The sequence below is a fragment of the Triturus cristatus genome, chromosome 12, assembly GCF_964204655.1.
Source record: "Triturus cristatus chromosome 12, aTriCri1.1, whole genome shotgun sequence".
Classification (NCBI taxonomy): Eukaryota; Metazoa; Chordata; class Amphibia; order Caudata; family Salamandridae; genus Triturus; species Triturus cristatus.
The window spans coordinates 578505255-578529498 of NC_140595.1; the positions used below are offsets into that span (position 1 = coordinate 578505255).

Below are 24244 nucleotides of genomic sequence, written 5' to 3' on the forward strand. Positions count from 1 at the left end.
GCAAGTGATGAGAGGTTTTGTATTGTATTGCACCATTTATATAGTGCTTACTACCCTAAGGTGGGGGTGCCAAAGCACATGCCTACATGAATAGCATGCTACACGTGTAGGGTGTTTGGTTGGAGGGATGTTTTAGTTTTGATCCTATGTGGGAAAAGTTTCCATGTCATGTTTGATGACCACAGAGGTGCTGTTATTGTGTTATGGGATGCAGCACGTGGCAGTATATATGATAAAGTGTAAGAGAGACGCACAGTTTTATGGTTTTCGGCATGCTGGTAGCTTTGAATAGTTCTGCAGGTCCCTTTATGGTATTTAAAACGATATAGTCTACTTAGCTGGTTAATGCACTGGGTTTGTCCAATCTTAGATTTAGTGTATAGTTGTGGCCCTGAGTTGGCATAGCTGGAGGGAGAGGTAAGTGGAGGGATCTGTTGAGATGGGCATTTTTATTACCATTCCATATCTGCATGTCTTTATTCCTACAAGTTAAAATAGGTCTTGCAACTTTCAGAAAAACCTGAATCACCATATCAGTAAAAGTCCTAAATCCACTAACTTTCTGGCGATATTTTCTTAAATATTGGACTTCATGTTTTTTATCCTAACTAAATTATTTTTCTTTGCAACAACGTTCTTTGTTCAGGTTTCTCAATAATGCCAGTAACCTCTTATTCTGCTAATTGTGTGTCAAACGTTAACAAGTTGTTGAAAGAGGTCAGAAAAGGAATCATAAAACTAAATACTACACAGAAATAAAAATACAAAGAAAACTAGGAGCTTGCTTAAATTACCAATTTGAATGGTATAAAATAAAATAAAAATAAAGAAAAAACATGCACAAAAAATGAAATTAAATTTAACTTGTTGCAGACATTACGCTGTTGTTAGAGCATCCACCTCCCACTGCAAGGTAAAATAAGTACAATTAAGCTGACCCACTAGAAGCGTTAGTGCACATCCTTGAAGGCATTTGCCAATGTTTTTCTGGAAACCTATCAGGGGCGCCACTGGCAAATACAAGCCAACTGAAAGGCAAAACAATATAAGGACAAGGTTCAGTGCTTGGAGAAATATTAACTCTTACTCACTTGTACTGCTCCATCAGCTGCACTGCCTGGTGCTCCTGCGGATGGCGTTTCATGTGACACTTCAAGCTGTTCATGTTTGTTGTGGCAAACTCACATATTCGACACCTGAAGAAAAATAGATTGGTGAGACTCATCCGAGCTTGCTGATAGAAAAAGGTATTTGGACAGTTCTGCACATGATACTCATATCCAAAGATACATTTAGATATCATATCTGTAGCATGTGAGTAGTGCCTGCTTCCTATTTTGATCATACAGTACTAAATTGAATGACCCCATGCAGTAATTTCTTTCCAACAGAAACTGTTGCATAGACAAAAGGATATCAAAATATATTGTGAAGTGATTTCACAGGTACCTTGCCATGTAATATTGTTCAACTCCTTCACTACATGATTTGCACACGTGGAGGATGTCCAGACGTTTGGGGCCATATAAGTTTCTCTAGTCTCTCCTGGCCCTCTCTCTGAACCAATAAGTTTTAAGTTCACAAATCTGGGACACATTAATGCCCTCTGGATGACATTCAAAAAATGAATTGCAATAATAAGTGGTCAGTGATTTGAATCTGGGACATGAAGGGGAGAAACATTCCCTATGTCTACTTCTGCATCTAGCAGCACCCTATATGCTCCATTGGAACAATTTTGTATTCCAACACACTACCACTTTGTGGCAGGCGCTTACATATTCACCTCAACCAAAAAAAAGCATTAGCAAAGCCAATAAGTCTAACTCATGAGAGCTACTGGCTTTGTCAAAGTTTAGCCATCTTGTACTGCAGCGTGGCTGATGTGCAGCAAGGCTGAACGTTAAAGATGAAAACAAGCACTATGGCACAGTCAGCGCTGGTGAGTAATAGCGCTTTTTAAATTCCTGGTGGGAAAGAGGCAAAGGGGAGAAGACGACACGTACAACAGGGGGTGGGGGGGAGGGGGGAGCTCTATGACGCATCTGGCGGTGTTTCTGTCGTATCGCTTTCTGTGTTATAGGTGGAGCAAGCAGCAATATAGACAAGGGAGGGTGGGGGGTAAGTAGCAACACAAACGACGAAGGGAGAAAGGACAGGTGGGTGTGGACAAGACGCAACACAGACGAGGGAGTGGAGGAGGAAGAGTGACAAGGCAAGGGAACACCAGACATCTCATTCCACAGACATAAGTACTCACTTTGCTGCTTACCACTAAAAACCCTACCTTTGCACAGATGATACTGCTCCGCATAAACCTCGCCACCACAGCAAGTGAACAAGCTAAATCCCAGTAGGGGCGCCCCTCTCCTAGGGACACACTTAAACTATGGAAATTTAAGGTGAGCACAGAGTCTTTGTCATGATCCTTCTTCCTCTATAAAACTGTACCCTCTAGCGTGCTGCACCCAAAGAGCATGAAATATATAACAGCTCAGGCCAATAGAAAGCTCACTTCGTCATAGTGCATTTTTTATTATTTTTAACTGCGGGTGGTGGGGGGGGGGGGGGGGAGGTGAAAACACATGAGGACGTCAGGAGGTGTAACACAGACATAAGGCATAGCAGGAAACAAAGTGGGATGACAGCAAACGCTGGCTGCATTAGTGTTATTTTTTTGTTTATTTCAGCATGGGCGCGGGAGTCAGCAAGGAGGGAGGGGCCTTGGAAAGCCACAGCGCAGACAGGGGGTGAGGTGGAATGAGGGGATGGGAGGGAGAGCAACAACACTGACAGCGGGAGTGGGCAAGCAACAACATGGAAAGCACTTGGGGGCAAGAGAGAGCAACAACACAGACAGCAGGAGGGGGCAAGCAACAACATGGACAAGAGAGGGCATGCAACAATGAGGACAGTGGAACGGGGGCAAGTAACACAGAAAGCGAAGAAACATGGAGGGCAGGGACAAAGTGTAAACAAAAGAAACTAGCCCAGTGCTTTGACAAAATGAAAACAAATAGCGCCCAATTAGGGAGCAGTGGAAGGACACAAGTACTTGGGAGATGTTCCAGGGGAGAGACAAACAAAAGTGGAAGTGAATGCCCCACACACTATCTAATGAAAAGAAACCAAATGAGAGTGATAATGAAGCCAATCGATGGGAAACAACGGACAGCCTCCAAGCCCCCAGAAAAACAAGCCTTGCATGCCCTGTCTCAGGAGAGTCCAATCCATTTGAAGTCGTTTAATTCTTCAGGTTGCGCCTACCATTCAAGTGCTCCGCAATATATTTCCTAGCCAATTGGGGGAATAAGCTCCAAATTCAGCTCATGCATACTATCACACATAAGGGTAGCTGAGCCAGAGCCTCGATTATCAGTCAGTCAGTTTTCTGCATTTTCAAATTACATTTCATGCTCACCTGTAAGGCTTGTCAGAGTTATGAATTCTTCTGTGATTTCGTACACCTATGTAGGAGACACTCGTATACTCACACACATCGCATTTGTAGAATTGCTGGGATGCACACTGAGCTGTAAAAAAGAAGTCATTGTATGTTGAACCACTTACTATTTAGTACAGCTTTGCTGATAACATGCAGGGTTTGTACACGGCCTGTGTGTGATGCAAATGATAATTTAGCTCTGCAAATGTTTAAAAAATTCTCAACAAATCTTTTTATGGCTGGCAAAAATGTATTCCTTGGAATGGTACTCACGACACAGAAAAAACACTGCTAATGCAAGAAAAACCTATGCATAAAGAGAACTGAAAAATGGCCTTAAGAATCAAGAAACTTTGCATGTATTGCAATTAATTATTTAAATATATGACGGTCCTATTAACCAAGATAAATGTATGCTACAAGAGGTAGAACACTGATTAGTGCTCATTACTGTTCACTGCTGGTCAAAATATTAACTATACGTCATTGTGTGACCCTCTTTTTTAATTAAATATGTGCTACAAATCTGGACAGCCTTACGTGTGATTTTCTGTAGACCACAGATAATTCATTCATATGGTTAACTTGTGGATGAACTACTTATGGATCAGTGACTATTTCATTTCAAAAAAGAAATTCAGAATCCATTAATAAAACAATTTGATCAGGTCTAAGAATACCATAATTTACGATCATTAGTGTTTCATAGAATAACATATGAAACTACCATTTACCTGGATGACAGAACCAAATTTCAAAGGTTAGTAGAACTATTACTCAAGAAACCCACACTAGGACCCCATCAATCCAAACAATCATCGGATACTAGTGCTCGTCCAGTCTAGGCCAATGTCAGAGCTAAAACTGGAGGATCATCTAACTAAGCACTAATTTCTGCGTCCAACGCAGTCTTGCATGAGAACTTGAAAGCGGGCAGTCACCCTCCTGGACGGATTGTCTCCACTGTAGATGTTGGTAACAACCACAACAGAGTATTTCTGGATATTTCTTCGATCTTTGGCATGGTTTTGTTAGCAGAGACACATGACAACAGCAGCTTGACAGAATGTTGACTAGTAAAGGTCCTACTTGGACAACATTTCACAATCTGTATAATTTGGAAAATGCAGATCAAAGTTCAGAAGACTTGGGGTATTGCTGCCACTGGGAACACGTATATGGCCTGATTGACTAGGTTAATTACTGAGTCATGACTCCCATGTTTTTTAGGTCTCGCCTGACCCAGCGCATGCGCTGGTCTGGCGAGACATTTTGTGAGGGTTCCAAAAAGTGCTACCAGGCCAGCCTAGACCTACAGTGCATGTGCAGGGGCGCGCGCGTCGCGCTTTACCGCAATTACTTTCACTTTTGCGGCCGCATAGGCTTCAATAGATTGCAGCAGTTAAAACAAGCATTGGCATAGCCAATAGGTCTCGCTTTTGGGACCTTATAAGTGTTTAGTTATGCAACTGTTGCATGGCTAAACACTTATAAGGTCCCAAAGGCGAGACCTATTGGCTATGCCAATGCTTGTTATATGTAGGTAACTAACCGTTTTTACTGTTGATGGCTGGACTTCTAATGCAATAGATTGCTTTGACAAGATGCATCCGCATTATAGAAGCCTTGATGAAAGGCAACTTGTTACTCCTCAATGCTTTAAAAAACAAAGGCCCAATTTCTGGGAGTCTTGAATAACCCAAACACAGACATACCTACACGTTATTGCACTAATTCATTGTTGCAAAATGTAAAATCAAAAACCTAAGAGTTTGATAGTATAGTAAATAATCACATGGGGCATTATGATTTATTCAAGTACTTAGTAGCCATGCGAAAACAATGAAAAGTGATGGTCTCATTTCAAAGAGCTATCAATCTCTATGAGAAAGGTAGCTGAGCGGAGGAAGGGAGGTTGCCCTTGCAGCAAAATTCCAATCAAGACATTCTGGGTCTCGACCAAGCATGATTTTGAATTGTTTACAAGGGGCAAATTGGAGGCAGTTTCAAGATAAAGGTTTCAAAGTCACTTTGCCAAGGGAGCCTGGGGCTCACTGAAGGGACAAGCCAACCCACCTTCCTCTCTCACCACAACCACCTGGCAGTCGCGTTATACGTATATATCCTGGTATATGAAGAGGCCCACTACTGCTGCCATAACCTTGGTGATATAGTGAAGAAGTGGCCACAAAGTCAGTCTAAAGAGGAGCACCATATGGTGATAGTAAAATCCCCTTATTAACCTAATCTAAGACTAGGACTTGAGTTATGCTTGAGGTTGCATGGTGTAAATCAAAACACATCTTTTCATGAAACAAAAGATACCCAGCCATTTTTTTTCACCATAAAGAAAAGGTAATACATCCTTTATGTGATTCCTGAAACCAGCACCAGTTTTACAACACAAACAGCTTCTCTACCTTTTAGAGGATTCCTGGAAAAAACAGACAGGAGTAGGAGGATAGCAATCGAGAGTGGAAGGAGCGGTGATGGAGGAACTGAAATCATTCAGAACACAACAGAATTCAAGGGACTCATGGATCTTCGTACAGATCTGAAGGGATAAGGGGATAAGGAGACGCCAAAACGAAGAAGTGGGTTGGTCCTGATCAGTCTAGCTGGACTGCTATCCATCTGTTGCAATCATTATAGAAGACTGCTTAATTTATTATGCAGCGGGAGCAGATGTAAAGGCGTGTAATGGAGTACTTCAAGCATCCCTGAGATTTTGTATTTCCCCTCCAAATAAGAGGGAATCTTCTGGTGTACGCTCTAATGGATGTAGATCACTTTCAACTGCATTCTTGCCTCTTGGGAAAGTCAATCAGAGGATTAGACACCTAGGCGGATATGATCAGGCCATCTAGTTACAGCATCAGTGTGCATGTCAGTTAAAAATCCAAAAGGTGGGAGGAGCCTAGCGCGGGACCAAGATGGCTGCGTGAGCACAGAGCTCCCGAGACCCTCGTGCCCTCCGGCAACTATCCTGAAACGCATGCTATGTCAAATATCCGGCAAATTGGAGACGAACCATTGCTGAGGCTAAGGTCGTAATCCGGACTGAAATCGCTCACCGGGGACCGAAGTTGTGACAAGTGGAAGTTCGTGGCCTACCCCCGGGAGATGCACGGGTCTTGCGTTGGCCTGGGCCCAGACTATAATTGAACAACAGCGGCCGTGTGGGGTGCAGACCATCGGATGGGTGTTGTCTTCACTTTCACTTTCGTTTACTCGGCAACTGCGCGCCTTGGCCCGAGAGTACCTTGGGCAGTGGTCGCCTGTAGCTCGACCTGCCCATGCCTTGATCTGAATCGGGCGTTTAGGCTACAGTGGACCTCGTATTAATTGGCTGGCTAAGTGATTTGTCTTTGACGCTGACTGTTCCGGAGTCGAGGATGTCGGCCAAATCGGAAGCCGAAAAACAGAAGCCCAAGAATACCAGGCGAGGGGGCTACGTTCAAACGAACAATATGGATCGCTATGCCCAGCAAAAGGGATCGCCAAGTGGACCGGGAAGGCCGCAGGAAGTACCGAGAGATGGTTCGCTCCCCGACCCGGAATTGACACTGCAAGACATCATGGGCGCCATTGAGGGGATGAAGTCCTCCATTGGGCAACAGTTCGAGGCCCTGGCACACAAAGTGGATACTATCTCAGTGGATGTTAACTTGCTTCGCGCTGACCTGGGGAAAACCAATGAGAGAGTTAAATCGTTGGACCTAAAGACCTCTAGCCTTGCGGGGGACGTCTCTGACCTGCAAATAGAGGTCCGCGCGCTGAGGACTGCCAATGACCTCTTTGCCCGCAAGATGGAGGATTTTGAAGGCCGGGCGCGACGCAATAACGTGCGCATTGTTGGTGTTCCGGAAAAATCGGAGGAGCAATCTGCGGATTTGTTTGTTGAGGACTTGGTGGTTAATCACCTGGCGCCCAAGGGCCTCAGCAAGTTCTTTGCGGTCGAGCGGGCCCACAGAGTCCCAGGAGGGAGGCCCAAGATGGGGGCCCCCCCGAGACAGATTGTTGCCAGGATCTTTAATTTCAGGGACCGCGACGCCATTCTACAAGCATCACGAGTGTCCGGACCAGTCACCTTCCAGAACACTGCAGTGAGTTTTTATCCTGACTTCACCCAGGCGGTGCAGAAGCAACGGCAGAGTTTCATGGGGGTTAAGAGGAGGCTACGTGAGATGGGTCTGAAGTACGCCATGCTCTTCCCAGCCAAGTTGCACGTCGAGTACGAAGAGCGCACCTTTTTCTTTGACTTGCCGGACATGGCCGGGGAATGGCTCGACACATTGCCTCAGCGGCGGACTAGTGGGGATCATGCTGGCGGTGCAGCACGTGGTCAGAACGAACAAGAGTGAGGACTCCGGTGATCGAATATTCTGACTATGCCCGGGACAGTGGTTCGCTGATTTTCGTTCTCTCTGATGGCTATTTTTCGGGGGGCGGCGGGGGGTACAATGGGAACTCTTTCCTCCTACGGGGTTTCTTCTTGTAGATTAGTTTTTGCTAGGGCGACAGGCACACTGCAAGTTGGGGGGGCTCTTCAGGCTTATGCAGGGGTGCAGGGAGGGGGGTGGTATGGGTCTGTTGGGGTGGATGTTGTTGTTTTTTTCTTTGCAAGGTATCGCAACGCAAGTCTTTTTCGCTCAAGTGCAGCTCTCTGGGGGGGTGGGGATCTCTTACTATTTCGTGATGGGGGGTAGGGGTTTGAATATACTTAGTTGGAATGTCAACGGCTTGGGGGATCGTATTAAGCGTGGGATTGTATTGCAGTTTCTGAAGCGGTGCTCTCCTGACGTAGTCTTGCTGCAGGAGACGCACCTGATAGGAAATGTGTGTCATGCACTCAATAGAAAGGGTTATAAATTTGTTGCGCACTCGGGGTTTTCCTCGGGATCACGGGGGGCTGGAATACTTGTTAGGGCCTCGCTGCCGTTTGAGATTGATTCTACTACTGTTGATGAGTTGGGGCGCTTTGTGGCTGTTGCTGGGAGGTGGGAGGGCAGAACACTGGTTTTGGTTTCTGTTTATGTCCCTCCTGGCCTGCAGACCGCCACGTTTGCCGACTTGGGGAGGGCTATGCTGGATCTCCCTGAGGGCGTGCTGTTGGTGGGTGGTGACTTTAATGCAGTTGGTTCCGGACAACTAGACAGACATCCGCCGAGAGACCCCGGGGGGGCGCAGAGATGGCTCCCAGACCGCCTTGATACACTAGGCCTGGTTGACTGCTGGAGGCTGCTGCATCCCACTCAGCGGCAGTACACTTTTCACTCTGGGGCACACGGTAGCCTCTCCAGAATAGATTATGTTCTCACTTTGGCTGCCCAGGCTTCATTGGTGTCCGAGGCTAGGCATATGGCTAGGGGCATCTCCGATCACTCGCCGGTGTGGATTTGTATGGACTTTGGCCGGGGGGCGTCGGGTAGGGTGGCTCCGATTAACCCCTGGTATTTCCGTGACCCTAGGACTCGTAGCGCGTTGCTGAAAGCGGTCGATCTCTACTTCCTGGAAAATCTTGGTTCGGTTAAATCCGCGATGTCTTTGTGGGAAGCGTTTAAAACGGTGCTGAGAGGGGAGGCTCTCTCCTTGATAGCGGATGTCAAACGTCAGAGAGACGCGGAGGTGGGGCAGATTGAGTCTGAGATAGCGGTATTAGAGGCAGCTCTGGAAGATGAGGTTACGGCGGATACACTGCACAAGCTGAGATTAAAACAGTCTGAATATAAGGCACTGGTGACGAATGCGGCCAAGGTTCTTAGCAGGGAGCAGCAAGGGCGATTGTATGACGTAGGGGACAAGGCTGGGTAATTAATCGCGTGGCTCGACAAAAAAGAACGAGTGAATAGAGTTGTGCCTGAACTAGTGACAGTTGGTGGTGACACTGTCACCGATCCCGATGGGATAGCCCAGTGTTTCGCGGGCCACTTCCGTACGGTCAAATACCACAAAGCAAGGGTTTTATGTACAGGAAGAAAATGGCGCACACATTCAATATACGCAATATTAATACAAAAGACAGTAAGGTATGGTGCTGACAGGGAGGGGGAAGCCCTCAATCCGTATGGGAAAACCCACACTTAAAACATGAAACAACAGTCCCGTGCACTCATACAGATATCGGTTCCACAGAGTCTGTGTGTCATTGGTATGACATGAAATATGTTGATGCTTCACAATTTTTGTGTATCCTTTCATGGGTCATCAGGCGAGAACACAAAAAGCCAGCCGACACGTGTTTCGTCAGAGAGAAGGTCACACTCTGACTCTTCAGGGCTGGAAACAATACAAACACATAATTGGCATAATACGATATACAATCTCTTTTTACAATTCTTGAACATGACACAAGCGCACTGAGAGTGCGAAGGAAGCAAAGCAGAAAACAAGAGGGATAGGACACCATAGATCCCCCAAGGGTGACTAATGTCACGAAAAGATTCTCAACTGGTGAATAGTGCCCTATCAGTTGATCATGTGTAGAACAATAGAAGAGACCACTGTCATTCCCAAGAACATGTGTTGACAAACCACCACACCTGGTAAGTACCCAGTAGACACAAATTGATGTTGCCACTGAAACACCAATACAGAATGAAAAAAGACCAAACAGCGCACGGTACCACATAAAAGAGAAACAACATGACCCGACATCTTACCTAAAAGACCGGCAGTAATCTAAAATATCAAGAAATATGTAATGCTCATGCGTCCCATCGAAACACGGATAGTCGTTCAATCAGCCTTGTTTAGATAAAGGACTTCATATATAGCTATGGTCTACAATCCTGCAAGTGAAAAAAGAAATATAGAAAACCTAGCACCTGAAATACTTATTGAATATTGCCACTCTAAAGTGCCCAAAAACAAATTTTATTATTTTATTTATTTTTAATATCGATTCTAGGTCCCAGATAGCCCTCACTATGTGCTTGTCCCACACATAGACATGGTTTACCTACAGAGAAGAGATAATTATCCCCGCGAGTCACGTCCATGCAGACTATGTAGTTTACAGATCCTTCGAAAGTATCTCAATCTCTAGAACAGATAAAACAATATATATACCAATATCATTCGGCCTATCAATCTGAAACACCACGTGTGTACCTTTACCATATGTCATCTTCACAGAAAACTTACATTTTCCAAAATCACAAGGTTCTTAGTACCGCTGGGGGACACGTGTGCTTGTCTACCTCAACCTGGAGAGACACCCAAGATAAAAAACACACCAACTCCAATTAATCCTAAGTCCCAAATTACTCAGCTACAATCGTCGTCAAACGACCAATTTGAGCTCTAAATAGTAACAAAGCTGCTCAGAAGGCAGCCCAAGTGACTCACGTCTCTCCGACACGGGTACGTGTCCTGGTGCTTCTCACTCCGACCGGTGGTGGGAATCCGGAAAAAGCGTACCGGAAGTATAAACACTGTTGATGGACTCAGTAAATTTCAACCACTAGACCACATCACCTCAATTTGCAAGACGTCCAAAGCTCCCCGGAAGAGAAGAACACTGAGTCTCCTCTGATTTAAAAAATGGGATACAACTAGGCGGAGTGGCTACGCTCTCATTCGAATTCAGAGTACCAGTACGTGTGTGTACGTCGAATAAAACAGAATGTGAGCCTAATCCAAAAAGAAAAAAAGTAAAAAGATCGGCAGTTGTTGCGCTCAGTCACGCGCCACCATATAATCCACTTATAGACAATGCTACATATGTGCTAGGTGTTAATGAGATAATAAAACTGCACACAGTATCTCAGTTGTCATACAACGGGCAAAACCCATATTAAAACAATATAAAATTCCTAAAATTAATATATCTCCAAACAATGTCGATCATACTGGAGATAAAGCTGCTGAATTACTCGTGGTCATCAAACCAAGATTGACAGAAAAAAGACATCAATGAAACTTGACAACAGTCCATGGCAAAAATGGTGTGTGCCCAGTAGAGGGCACACATCATTAATGTATAGGCGATGCCTGCCCCAAATTCGGCGCTGGACCAAAACCATCCCGATTGTTGTCAATGGAGGTAGGCACTCCCCACCGTGAAGAGAAAATAGAAAGTCGTGGATATGGCACGTAATGCCAGTGTCAGGGGAAACAGCAGAATAAAGGAAATCATCTTTCGGCAGTCATATAAGGGTGTAACATTCTAAAAATTACAGAGGTATGGCACCCGATTTCATCTGTGGTCTCAATGTAGAAATCAGCCAATTTACGCATCGGAAAATACACCACACACATTTCGGTCTACGCTTCCGTGTCGGACAGGCCGGAGGAAGACTCGCAGGAACTGTTGCGTGATATAGCCCTGCCTTGTCTCTCGGACATAGACAGGGAAGACCTTGATGGTGACATCACAGCGGAAGAGGTAGCAGTTGCTATTCGCTCGCTACGCCCGGGCAAGGCCTCGGGCCCGAATGGCTTACCGATCGAGCTGTATAAACTCAGGCCGGATAAGATTGCCCCGCACTTGCGAGATATGTTTGTAGAGGCGCGGGAGAACGGGTGTTTCCCATTCGATCAACGTCTGGCGACAATAGTGGTAATACACAAAGATGGCAAGCCCAGGAATAGATGTGGCTCGTATAGGCCGATTTCACTACTCAATGCTGAGCCAAAAATCGTCACCAAATTGTTGGCTAACCGTTTGATAAGGGTCATTGGGGACTTGATCCACCCGGATCAATCCGGTTTTATCCCACACCGCAACACCGCGTTGAACCTCAGGCGACTCCATGGCATGCTCGCGAGGGTTGGGACGCTGCGGGAGTCGGCCATCTTGGCGTCACTTGATGCCACGATGGCTTTCGACACTGTGGAGTGGCCGTACCTGTGGGCAGCTTTGACAAAATTTGGTTTCGGCCCGGGTTTTATAGGCTGGATTAGGCTACTCTATGAGGAACCTTTGGCTAAAGTCGCGGTAAACGGTAGGGCGTCATATCCGTTTGAGCTTGGGAGAGGCACCCGGCAGGGTTGTCCTCTGTCGCCACTATTGTTTGCTCTCGACCTTGAACCACTGGCGGCATGGATTAGATGGCAGCCAGACATAAAGGGGATCAGATGGTCGCCAGACCACGAGGACCGCATTTCTTTGTACGCGGACGACATTTTGTTATACCTGACCTCACCTAGGAAGTCCCTCATCGTGGTCTGTGACGTCTTGAATTCTTTTGGTAGAAACTCGGGTCTTGCCATTAACTGGGGAAAGTCGCATCTCTATGTTCTAAGTGGAGACACCCCTATTGTCCCGCGGAATTGCTCCATCCAGATTGCCCAGCAGGGTTTTCTGTACTTAGGGATATACATCTCCACCGATCCATCTGTCCGCTATGAGAAGAACCTACTTCCTCCGTTGTCACGCTTGCGACGGGACGTTGCGGGTTGGCGGCGGCTGCCGCACTCCCTCCTGGGCCGCGCCGCATTGTTTAAAATGATGTCTCTTCCCCGATTTCTCTATGCCTTACAGAATACCCTAGAATTAGTTCCGGCCAGTTATTTTCGTGAGGTGGAGAGTCTCCAGCGCTCGCTGTTGTGGGATGGTCGACCGCTTATAGCTATTGCAAAGCTGACCCTTCCATGGTATGACGGGGGGATTGCACTCCCTGACATCAGAAGATATTACTGGGCTACCCAGTTGGGAGCGATTAACCACGGTGTTTATGGTCCGGCGTTGAAACCTGGCTTTGCTATGGATCGATGGTTGTTGCGAGGGGGTAATTATCTTAGGGCGCTGTATTCCAAATCGCTGGATGGGTCCCTCACAGGGCCAACTAAGACGGCGGTGCATGTGTGGAAGGCGGTTACAAATTCGTTGGGTTGGAAGGACAGGCTTACCCGGGCTACTCCGCCTTTCAAATCCGATAAATTGGGGAAATTGTGGCATACGAAAGGGTTCGAGAAGTGGGACCTAATTGGGATTTCTAGAGTTGGGGATCTGCTGGCTAAGGGTGTGGTGAAATCGTTTGCGACGCTGCAGACGGAGTACGAATTAGGGGGTACTGAATACTTTCGATATGCCCAGGTGCGTCATGCTCTGCTATCTGTCTTTGCCGAGGGGGAGGTCGTGCCCGAGTCCTCCCCTTTGGAGGACAGGATTCTAGATGGCCATATGCCGGAGAGTACAATCTCCTTGATCTACAAGAAGCTTGTTAACGTTCGGACAGATCTCCTCCTCGATGTGCGTGACCAATGGACTAGGGATGGTCTCGAGCTGGACGATGAGGACTGGCAGTATGCCATCTCCTCTCCGAAGGAGGTTGCGATCCCGGCGAGACTTAGGCTGGTGCAGCTTAAGATACTTCACAGGGTTTATGTCACGGGGCCCCGCCTGATCCACATGGGGTTTTCTGAAGAGGGCCTATGCAAGAGAGGCTGCGGGATGTTGGGCCCCTTTCTACACATTATTTGAGAATGTGGGGAGATCACAAAGTTCTGGAAACAAATTCATGATGTGATGGAAGAGGTCACGGGTATCGCACTGCTACCGGAGGCAAGACGTTGCCTACTGAATGTCTGGGGTCCCACCGATTATGATGCCGCGCAGACCCAATGGGTGACCCTGGGGAATATGGTGTTGAAGCGAGATATAGCGCAGCTGTGGGGGTCCCAGAGACCCCCCACCTTGGTAACATGGATGAAAAATATGGACTGGGGCATGTTCCGAGAGAAAACGGTGTACAGTGCCCGAGGCCGCCCTAAGAAATGGCATAAGATATGGGGGCGATGGAACCACTATAGGGGTGATATTTGTGTGCCCCCGGCTACTGAAACGCCCGATGTGCAGCTTTCCCCCTAGCTCTATTTCCAACTTTAGATGTAAAACTGACTATAACTTGGAGTCCATACCTATGCTTTCCCCCCCACTCCTTTAGTGTGTTGCACTGACCTGCGGATGGGAGTGGGACCTCGCCCCAACTGCGAACTTGCGTATGTTTACTATATGCTCTGCCTTGCTTTTGTTTTGCATTTTTTTGTTTAATTTAAAAACTAAACCTTAGTTACTCCTGTTCTATAGACATGGACCCTTTCACGTGTTGTTCTTATCATGCTGTCGGACCTCCGGGATGTCGGCTGAATAGCTGTGATCCATGTTGGTATAAATAAAGGTTTTTAAAAAAAAAAAATCCAAAAGGTATACATATTAACCCAAGTGGGCAGAATGTGGAATGGACAAACATTTTCTTTAGAAGCATGGTAGCTGGAGAAGTAAGTGGCTGTTAGAAGAGGAGTGGAGCTAGGTGTATAGGGATTGAGGAATAAAAGGCACATTTATTGTCCTTTGGCTGTTTGCTGACACACTTGCATGATGCAATCTACACACAACTCAAAGATCACATCAGCATCAGTCTACTCCTATGGGACTTTCAATCTAGCTTCAGATCATGCAGCAGTATGTAAACAGCTACCTTGCTACCTTACAAATCATGGATGCTGCCCTCCCGACACAGATTAATATAACCCCCCCCCCCCCCCCCGCCCCCCCCCACTTCCTGACTCAGGGCATTTTGGATACCCTTGACTAACCTATCTTCATCCACAACACTGCTATCTCAAATGGAATTCACTAGCAACATCATTCACCAGTTTTTCCAATGTCACAATCAACACTGATCTGTACATATAGACACCTCCAGAAGCTCCTTATTCCCTGTGGATTCTACCAAAGATCCATCTAATTTCTCCCTCATCTTCAACTTCTACATGGAACCCCTTGAAACTCAACTTACCGACAACAGCACCAAACGTATTCAATGTGATAACAACACACAACTCTACATTAACGTCAACTTGACTCTAGACAATCCACACTTCAAGCACAGCCTGCATCTCTCCCAGTCCTAAATGTCCAACACCTTTTTTAAGTGTAACCCCACCAAACCAATTTCCTCCCACATGCCATCCAACAACATGCAACAAACAGTCTAAACCTGCTTGATGGCATGAATCTGGTTGGATTTGAAGCCCAATTGTTCACCAACACGGAGTCACTCTGATTCGCCCTGTACAAGGACCCCAGCCTCAAAGAACACATCACCATGAAAACCAAGAAATTTGGGTGCCAACTTTCTCTAAAAGAGAGGAAGCAAAAGTTCCACTCAGAAAGTGACTTCAGAACTCCCCTTCAAGCCCTCAAACTCTTGCATCTGGATGGCTGCATTACCCTGTTTCGCAGCGTCTCAGTCTCTACTATGGCACCCTTAATAGGCAACCTACACAATGCAGTCTATGTCTGATCATGTGCCTGAAAGACTAGGACTATATGCCTAAAGGAATGCTATTAGCTTCCCTTGTTGGCCCACCCCACCTTCAATGGCAGCAACCTAAGCTACAAAGTCATTATAAGTGGCACCCCACCACCCACCTATCTCTGTCTGTCAGACAAACTCACCATCTCTGTTGGCTCTTGGAATACCTACAACCTGGACACTATTAGACTAAAGACAAAAAAAACTATGTTGAATTCACATTGTCACAAATTTGGCCTGATTATGATAGTTACAGTAAGCCGACCCATGCGAGGTACTGGTTTTATTGGTAGAAGCGTTGGTAAACTAATGGTGTGAATGTTGCTGTTTGCCACAAATTCCTGTGCTTTTTGGCACAGAAATGCGAGGAAATTGAGTTTTTAAACTAATATCAAAACTGCATGTCATTTTCAATAACAAAGTGGTGACATCCACGCAAGCCACACCGCCCAGTAGGCCTCCAGGTACATTTTATACAAGCTTTTTTCACTATACTAGGAGTCCCAAAGTGTATGTTTTTCCCTACGCTAGGAGACCCAAAGTGCACCTGAATGCCTAATGATTAACAACTGAATAATACTGGAATAAGTGGTATGTTCTTGGATGATTTATATATTTATTGCTCATCTTGCCCTCTTTCCCACAGAAAAAAGGATCAAGAAGCTGTGGGCAGACATTGCTGCTCTTACCCCTTCTCACTGCCCTGCCCACTAGCTCAATCCACTTTTTAGGTGTCGGCTAGACAGCACATAAAGAGTAGTGCCATGAAAGATTAGTGCAATGACGTGGCCAGCGCTGGCTGCGTAATAGAGCTTTTTTTCCATGACTTTCAGCCATGCTGAACAGTAGCCGTGCTGCTAGTCAACAAGGCTAAAAGACATTGACAATAGCTCTCCGATTGCTGAGACCTATTGGCTTTATCAGTGCTTGTTTTGTTAGTGTAGGCATGAAAGAATTAATCAACTGTATATATCAGGAGGTCATCCTAGTGACACCCTTTCATGACGTATACATAAACACCATAAATCATTCAATGAGGTTATAAACAGTGGAGGAAGTGGAAGAAAAGGCTAAATGAAAACTTCACTGAGGCATCATTAGGAATGAGAGTACAATACAGTAATGCTGACCTTCCACGTATTTATAGATCTCAAACCACATTTAACATTGTTTAATGGGTTCCCAAAAACCATCTTAATGAATGCGAGCACAGCATTGGCAGCAGGGTTTACAATGCACCAACTAGGTTTCTAAAATGTACCTTTACCTTCAGAAGCACTTTTACCCTCTGCATCATTACAAGCAGGTGACGATTCACTAGCCCCTGAGATGGCATCCTGAAGACTGTGCTGGTCTCGCTCATGGTTTCTCAGCTGGCTCTGAAAGACACAAACTAAAGACGATCAGGTAAAGTCACTCTTAAATTTTGCTTTCTTTTAAACATACAAACCCTAATTTATCTGGAGATCAGTTCTGTGCGTCTCAACAATAGAATAGAGCCAACTTCTAAATCTTATGGCATGAAAAGAGGGAAAAAAGAAACAACTACGATGAATGAAATGAATGGTCATTTGTGTACTGCGACTGCTGCTTCATAAGAAGTGTCCTGGGGCTTTGAGTAAGGACAAGGTCCTAACTCACTAAACAGAACGATCTTTAGATGAGACTTGAACCGACTTTTGCTGGTGATGGTACGAAGGTAAAGTGGTAGTGCATTCCAGAGGTAGTGGTCCAGAAGGGAAAAAGATCTGCCCCCAGATTTTACTTTCCGATTTTTAGTAACTCACAGTAAGTTATGTTTGGATGAGCGGAGTGCCCCAGAAGATAGATTTGTTTTCAACTTGTCTTGAATGTAATTCGGGCCCTTCTGATGGAATGCTCTCTGTGTCATCATGAGGGTTTTAAATTTGATTCTGGCTTTAACCGGTAGTTAAAGCAATCGTGTGAGACCTTGCCTAATAGAATGTCTTTTTGGGATGTTCAAGATGAGCTGAGCTCTGGCATTCCGTACACGCTGAAGCCGGGTCAGCAGATTCAGAGGGGCTCCCAAGTAAGAGTACATTGGCTTAATCCAACCTGGAGGTTACTAGTGCATGTGCAATCCTTTTTCGGGTGTCAAGAGGTAGATATTTCAGAGACTTCCTTAGTTATTTTAAAATCCCGAAACAGGTAGCAGAAGTGGCCTGAACCTGGGGTTTGAAGGATAGAGCTACAATATTACAGTAAGCAAATCACTGTTTGATTTTGCTAATAAAATTGAAAACTAACCACATAAATGCAGTCAGATGCCCTGCCCAAACAATATGGCCCTGCTATGTCTCATGCTCTCGGAGGATAGTCAGTAAAAACAGCATCTCACTGACTACCCGAGCCTTATCACTCATAACACAAGCCATCCAATTTCTGACAAATCTATCAATACCTGGATCCATGTCAGACCACCAAACATTACACCCATTTCTTCTCGTCACAGAGGTCGTACGACCATGACCTTTTTGCAATATCTGTATTTAATCTTCAGCTAAGAGATGCTGGCACCTCCAACTTGCGTGCCCTAAGAACAATCCTATCCTTATCTGACAATTCAGGCAAAACCAAATTATACTTTATAGCACACCTTCCTCTCCAGTACAGGAGGCCAGCTAATTGCTCAATATTTCTTCAGCTTCATCAATTCCTCATCCACACCAATACCATCCAACTACTCTTCTTTGGTTAATGCTCCATTATTAACAAATTCCATACCAGCTACTACCCAATCCTCATCTATTTAATCTTCCTCGCCTTTTATTGGAAAGCCAGTTAGGCAATTTTAATTGTAATTTTCGAAGAAAGAAATATTAAAACCAAATGTATACTCCTGTAACCAGTTGAACCCCATTGCTATACGTAGGGTGGGTTCTACCTATACTCTTCCCACTAAAAATTGTAATCAAAAGTTTGTGGTCTGTCATTATTTCAAAGGTCACATACAGTATCTATGTATGGAACTGATGTACTCCCAGCAACACCCCAGAACATTCTTCCCCACTAGTGAGTGGCTGCTCTCGGCAGCTCCGGAGGTCCTCGACGCTAAAGCGATCAGCCTTTCGCAGCATTTTTCTTCTGCATCATCACAGCCCTAATCCATATGTACTAGCATCAATGTAAATAATCATCTTGTCTGTGGTATCAGATAGTTTCAAAACTACAGCCTCAATACTTGGATTCTGTCAACAAAATGATCAAGAAATTCTGTGCAATAGAACTATATAGTTGACTGGATTTGGAGCATTATCTATAGCCTCCACCTACTTAATCTTTGGTCGAATCCCAAAACCAGATAAAACATGTTCAAGATTCCAATCTACCACCACCTCAAACTTGCACTCCTTTATCCTCACTATCAATTCTGATTACATCACGCTGCTCAGTTCTGGTCACACCACTCTGTCATGTTAACTCATGTTCGACCCATGTATAAAGATATCATCCTGAAAACACTAAACTCCAGGAATACCTAACAATAACTTGTGCAATGCGTGCTGAAAAAACAGCCGAGACATAAGCAAATCAGCAAGGTATTCTTAAAAATTGTTAGGCTTTATATGTTCTAAGGTGCAATGCGACTGTGGAAGCAGAATTGTTTGGCATGAAGTGTTCGACAAGTCATGTGTTGTAAATACCTTCACCCCCTCCGCCCCATGCAGTAAAAATCTCAGAAACGATGGGGAGAGGGTGCCTTATCCACCTAACTTCAATCAGACCACGTAAATCAAGACACATTCTTATCTTAAGTTCTGGTTTGCAGACCGAAGCAACAACACAACCAATCTGAGGCCTTAAGAGGTCCTATGACCATCCCTTCACAATGACGTTTCAACTCTTCTCTCAAAATGAGGGTCACATTTCTGCCTTATTGCACTTCTGGCTTCACACTTCCCTCACATAATACCATGGTGTGAATCCATTCAGGCAACCAAGCTCTTCTTTAAATACTTTTGGAAACCTCCCTCGCCTCCCACATCCCCCCCCACCTTTCAACATCTCATTCGCCCACTATTCCCACCTGATATGGGTGATTCGAATAAAGCACAGTTCCAAAATCGTATGCTCTTGCCTCTGTAGGAAGATTTCACCTCTCACCACCACATACACCGTACTCGTGATTACCCAAACAAATCTGAGTTACAAACCACTAAAATAATGGTAAGCAATGGGTGGAATGCATTACCAAGGAACCCTTCTGAATGTCCCAAAGATGTTGTTAGCAAACTAGACAGATGTGCTGTCTGGTAAGCTTTGACCTAAAAACAGTCTCCCTTAAATTCTACTGGAGGATACAGTGAAACGGACAAGAGAAGAATGGTGAGATGATCAAAGATGAGCCTGACAATGTCTCATGCCAATGGCTGAAGGTTACGGAGCTAAAGAAGCCAATGGTTTGAGGAGTTAGTTACACCCAAGGTCCATTAAAGTAAGTACAGGCTACTCAAAACCAAAATTGGCCCGACAAATTTAAAAATAAAAAAAGAGGCTAGGGAACCCATTGTTCGCCTACCCTCTAGTCACCTTAATCTCACATGTAGTACTTACAATGTGAAATCAGCATGTCATTCTCCAAAAACTCCAATCAAAACGATACACATTTTAAAAGACTTGCAAGTAGAGACCAAAGAGTATGAACAAAATAAAAACAGACGTCAGTCAGAGAATGCACAGCAAATGTGAGATAAGAACGAGATTTATAGTCCTGTTTACAGCAGTAAACCACAAGCACTTGTATCAAGTGCTCCAGATTAAAGACAAAAGGAGTTCCTAAACAGATGTTAATTGGTTTCCAGTGTATTCATAGACCCTGCTCTTGGGGAGTGGTAAACACAGCAAGAGGCATGACAAATGAATGCCATGGACAAATTAGGAGATAGAATAAGACAGCGACAATGGAGCAAGTAAATGGGAAGCCTATGGGAGGGCTGATGCCCACAAAGTAGATACAGCATGTCTCGAAGAGACAGTGCAAGCTGTGTTAAGCCAAAACCTAAAAATCAGACATACCTTGTTTTAAAGGAAAGAGAGTACAAGCACTGAGGTCTGGTTACCATGCCGAGTTGTAAACTAGCATCTAGTAGCTAAAAAGGGGGCAAGAAGTAGGGGGACAACAGCAATAAAAAAGCCCAGTTTCCTACACCAGTTAATACTCTTTTTTTAAAAAAATAAGCTAAACGTGGGTAGCCCAGTGGCATTCCAGTGGCTTCTGCGTCAGAGTGCAGTAAATATGAACTTTCATGCCCAGTTCATAAGTTACATTCCGCTTCCAGTTGTTCCATTCAACTTCTGCATACAATCTCCTCTGCCACTTTGAAAGATCCAGCCTTTGTGGAAAAGCACACAGGTGGATGAGCATTCTCAGTGGTGGCAGCAAGGCTATGGAATACTTTCCCAACAGATCTTAATAAAGAGACATGGTTATTGAAATTTAAGTGGTTTCTGAAAACATGGCTTTAACCACCATAATGCCTGTTGTAAACACTATGGAGGCGTATTCTACAGCATCAAAAGCCCATGGGTGAACAGCACAATCTATAAATATTAAAAATACATACACACAAACATCAACTTACATAGGTGAGGACATTTTCTTCTCCAACGAGTAGCTCGCGGGCTACTGGTAGCTCTCATGCTACCTATGAGTTGGTCTCCTGTGTGCAGCCCACCTTACTGTACAGGCAATGTTTTTTTTTTAAACTTTATTTTTCAGTTTTTATAGGTTAAAAAACAATCAACATTACAGCAAATAATAGATCATTGATATTTCGTGCATAACCCCAAGCTTGATCACAACACCGTCCCAAATAAAGGCTGTGGTATACTTGACAATGAGAAATACATTATAGGCGTCATCAAAATTCACTATAATCAATGGGGGGCAATCATTGCACTAGACCCTCTGAGACCTCCCCAGCCCGGTCATCCCCCGCATCTGAGCCGGTCCCACTGAGCGCTGGTATCACTATTCTCACTCCCCTCCATCCCGGAGTTGAAGGCCAAGCTACACCGCTCACGCCATTCCATAAGATCTGCCTGTAGATTATCATCCTGGCGAGTTAATTTCATGTGTGTTTCTTCCGCTAGGGTCCATTCCATAACATCTCACAGCCATGTAGGTATATCCATGCTTCTCTGCCCCATCCAATTTATAGCTATCCTACGTCTGACCAGCACCACCATGAGTTGCAGCAACTTATAAGGTGTTTTTTAGTTTTACGCGCATGCGCTAGCAAACATTGGATTGGCTCTTCTCGTATGGGAAGACGCGCTAGTTCGCACCTTTTCTATCACCTGCGTCTAGACCTGCCGCCTCTCAGGGCACGCCTGAGGTTCTGTAGCGATCCGAACCCGTGTATTCGGTATCGTAGTACTGGCACGATTTTAGTACCAATGAACCGTAAATGATCCATTATATGCATGACAGTGTTTTCGCTGCGCAACGAGCATGAATTCACTGAGTAATAGGGCATTCTGTTGCTAAATCATGACATCCATTTTAGATACGGCATCCATTTTGTTTCTTGCCCTCACATAGTCAATGGACGAGCGATGACCCCGGCAGAATCACCTCGTTAAGGACACGTAAGCTCAAACCCCGAGAAAGGCTGACGCTGCGTGACCAGGCAGAATCAAGCTGCCTCCCCTGCCTGAGGCCAATCCTGCTATACTGGTTCTCGTGTCCATTGTTCTGATTGAGAGGCCGAATACGGTAGCCATGCACGTTTACGATCCAAAAACACCTCTTATCCTACTTTTCTATCCCTTGCACCTGGCTCTGCTCCTCTCCTTCTGGGCTTTTACAATGGGGAGGATACGATTTTTATGATGGGGAGGATCGGGCAAAGAATGGAAAACTGACAAAGAGACTTGATCGAATACCGAAAACCTACGACTAATTATTGTTTGATGTATGTTTATTGTCTGTTTTAGATACCGGGTTGGGCATGAGAAATATTCGTGTAATGTTGCCTAAAGACATATTTCGTGTATTTAAGGAGCAACCCACTTCTTGCAATTTGAACAGTCTCGTAGATTCTGCCTCTGTGTGGTTCCTATGACTTCTGTGTCCCTGCAGTAAATAAACCTTGGTCTTTGACGCCACCATCGAGAAGCCCGTGTCTCTGTTTATTTGTGCACCAAGGCAGGAAGGAACTCAGGGGTCTTTGGGTGTTGTTTCCCTGACACCTCTGGACTCTTAAAAAGTCCAGAACCTCAAATTGGCACCCAACGTGGGGCGACGTCATCCGGTACCGGTCCAAGCCTGAAAAGTTCGAGGAGCTTCGTGTGAAGATTCCGGAGGGAGGTACCCCGCTTCATCGATCCCTGTATGTCGTAAAAGTGGCCCGACGATCTCTTCCACGAGGGTTCCCGTTCCCAGACGGCTACAGAAGACCGCTGCCCTGACTGTCGCCCTGTCTTGGACCCGAGGTGCAGACCTTAGTACGGCGAGACGTAGACGGGTTCTCCTTGGTGACGTCTTCCATATTTCAGTTAAGTATTAAGTGGGTTGCGCTCAGTCTGGTTGTGCTTTGTTGCTCTTGTTTTGCTCTCTGGATACGTTTGTTTTTGAATTCGTAGATTATCATTGGTTGCTCTTGTTAAGATAATCTTTGTCTTGGTATTGGTTCATTTGGTAGGCCTAAGTTCTTTGCGCATTTTGGTTGGAATTTGTCCTTAGTTTATAATGACTAACAGTAGTAATTGTTTCATGTCCTGGTTAAGTTGCAACGGGGATTCCCGGTTGGAGGATTCATGTTCGGTTCCTCCTATTGGAACTCCTACATATGAGCTCTATTGTAAACATGGTGTAGGTCCTATTGCTTATAATGAAGTATGGGTCCGTTATACCAGAAAAGATGGTGTCCTTAGTTGGCCACCGCATGGTAGCTTTGAAGTTGAAATTCTAGACAATCTAGAAATGAAGTTGTTTAAAAAGAAAGCCCGGCCGGCAATGTTTGATTCTTTTCGCGTGTGGCGTAAAGAAGCCAAACAGAGAGAAATTAGGAAGACGAAGAAGGAACAGAAAGAGAAAGGGTTGACTTTAATGGAGTCTGCTAGGCAGTTGCATGTCAACGAGACTGAGAAAGCAATGGAGATGGCGAATAGAAAACATAATTTGGCGATTGATAAATGTTACCCTGTATTGCCATCTTGTCCTGCTAAGCCGATAGAGGACCATGAAAAGGATCCTCTGTTGTCTTACCTGTTGAGATCACCTCCACCGTATGCACAGGGTATTACAGCACCACAGTTACTACCTGTTGTACAGCCAGCTGCTGGTCAGCCTGGAATAGGTGCTCAACTTCCTCTGATTCCAGCTCCTGTCCTTCCCGTGGTTAATGTTCCCTCGGCACCCCCTCTTCCTGGGTCGCCTATTCCGCCTTTGCCTGTCGTTTCGCAAACTGCTTTACCTACTACTCCCACCCTTACTATTTCATCTGCTCCAGCTGCCCTGTTCCCGAACCCTGTAAACATTCTGACTCCGCTTTCTGTTCGTCGGAAA

At 45.2% G+C, this 24244-nt stretch overlaps 1 protein-coding gene across 3 annotated transcripts in view; it reads right to left on the reverse strand.

Moving 5' to 3' along the window:
• Positions 1 to 24244, reverse strand: part of ZNF507 (zinc finger protein 507) — a 162241-nt gene that overhangs the window by 18925 nt on the left and 119072 nt on the right. For all 3 annotated transcript variants that reach the window (XM_085639080.1, XM_085639082.1, XM_085639081.1), the window contains exons 3-5: positions 16979 to 17090; positions 3422 to 3533; positions 1092 to 1196 (exon numbers count right to left, since the gene is read on the reverse strand). In XM_085639080.1, coding sequence (XP_085495206.1) covers positions 1092 to 1196; positions 3422 to 3533; positions 16979 to 17090 — 329 coding nt within the window. The remainder of the gene's footprint in view (positions 1 to 1091; positions 1197 to 3421; positions 3534 to 16978; positions 17091 to 24244) is intronic.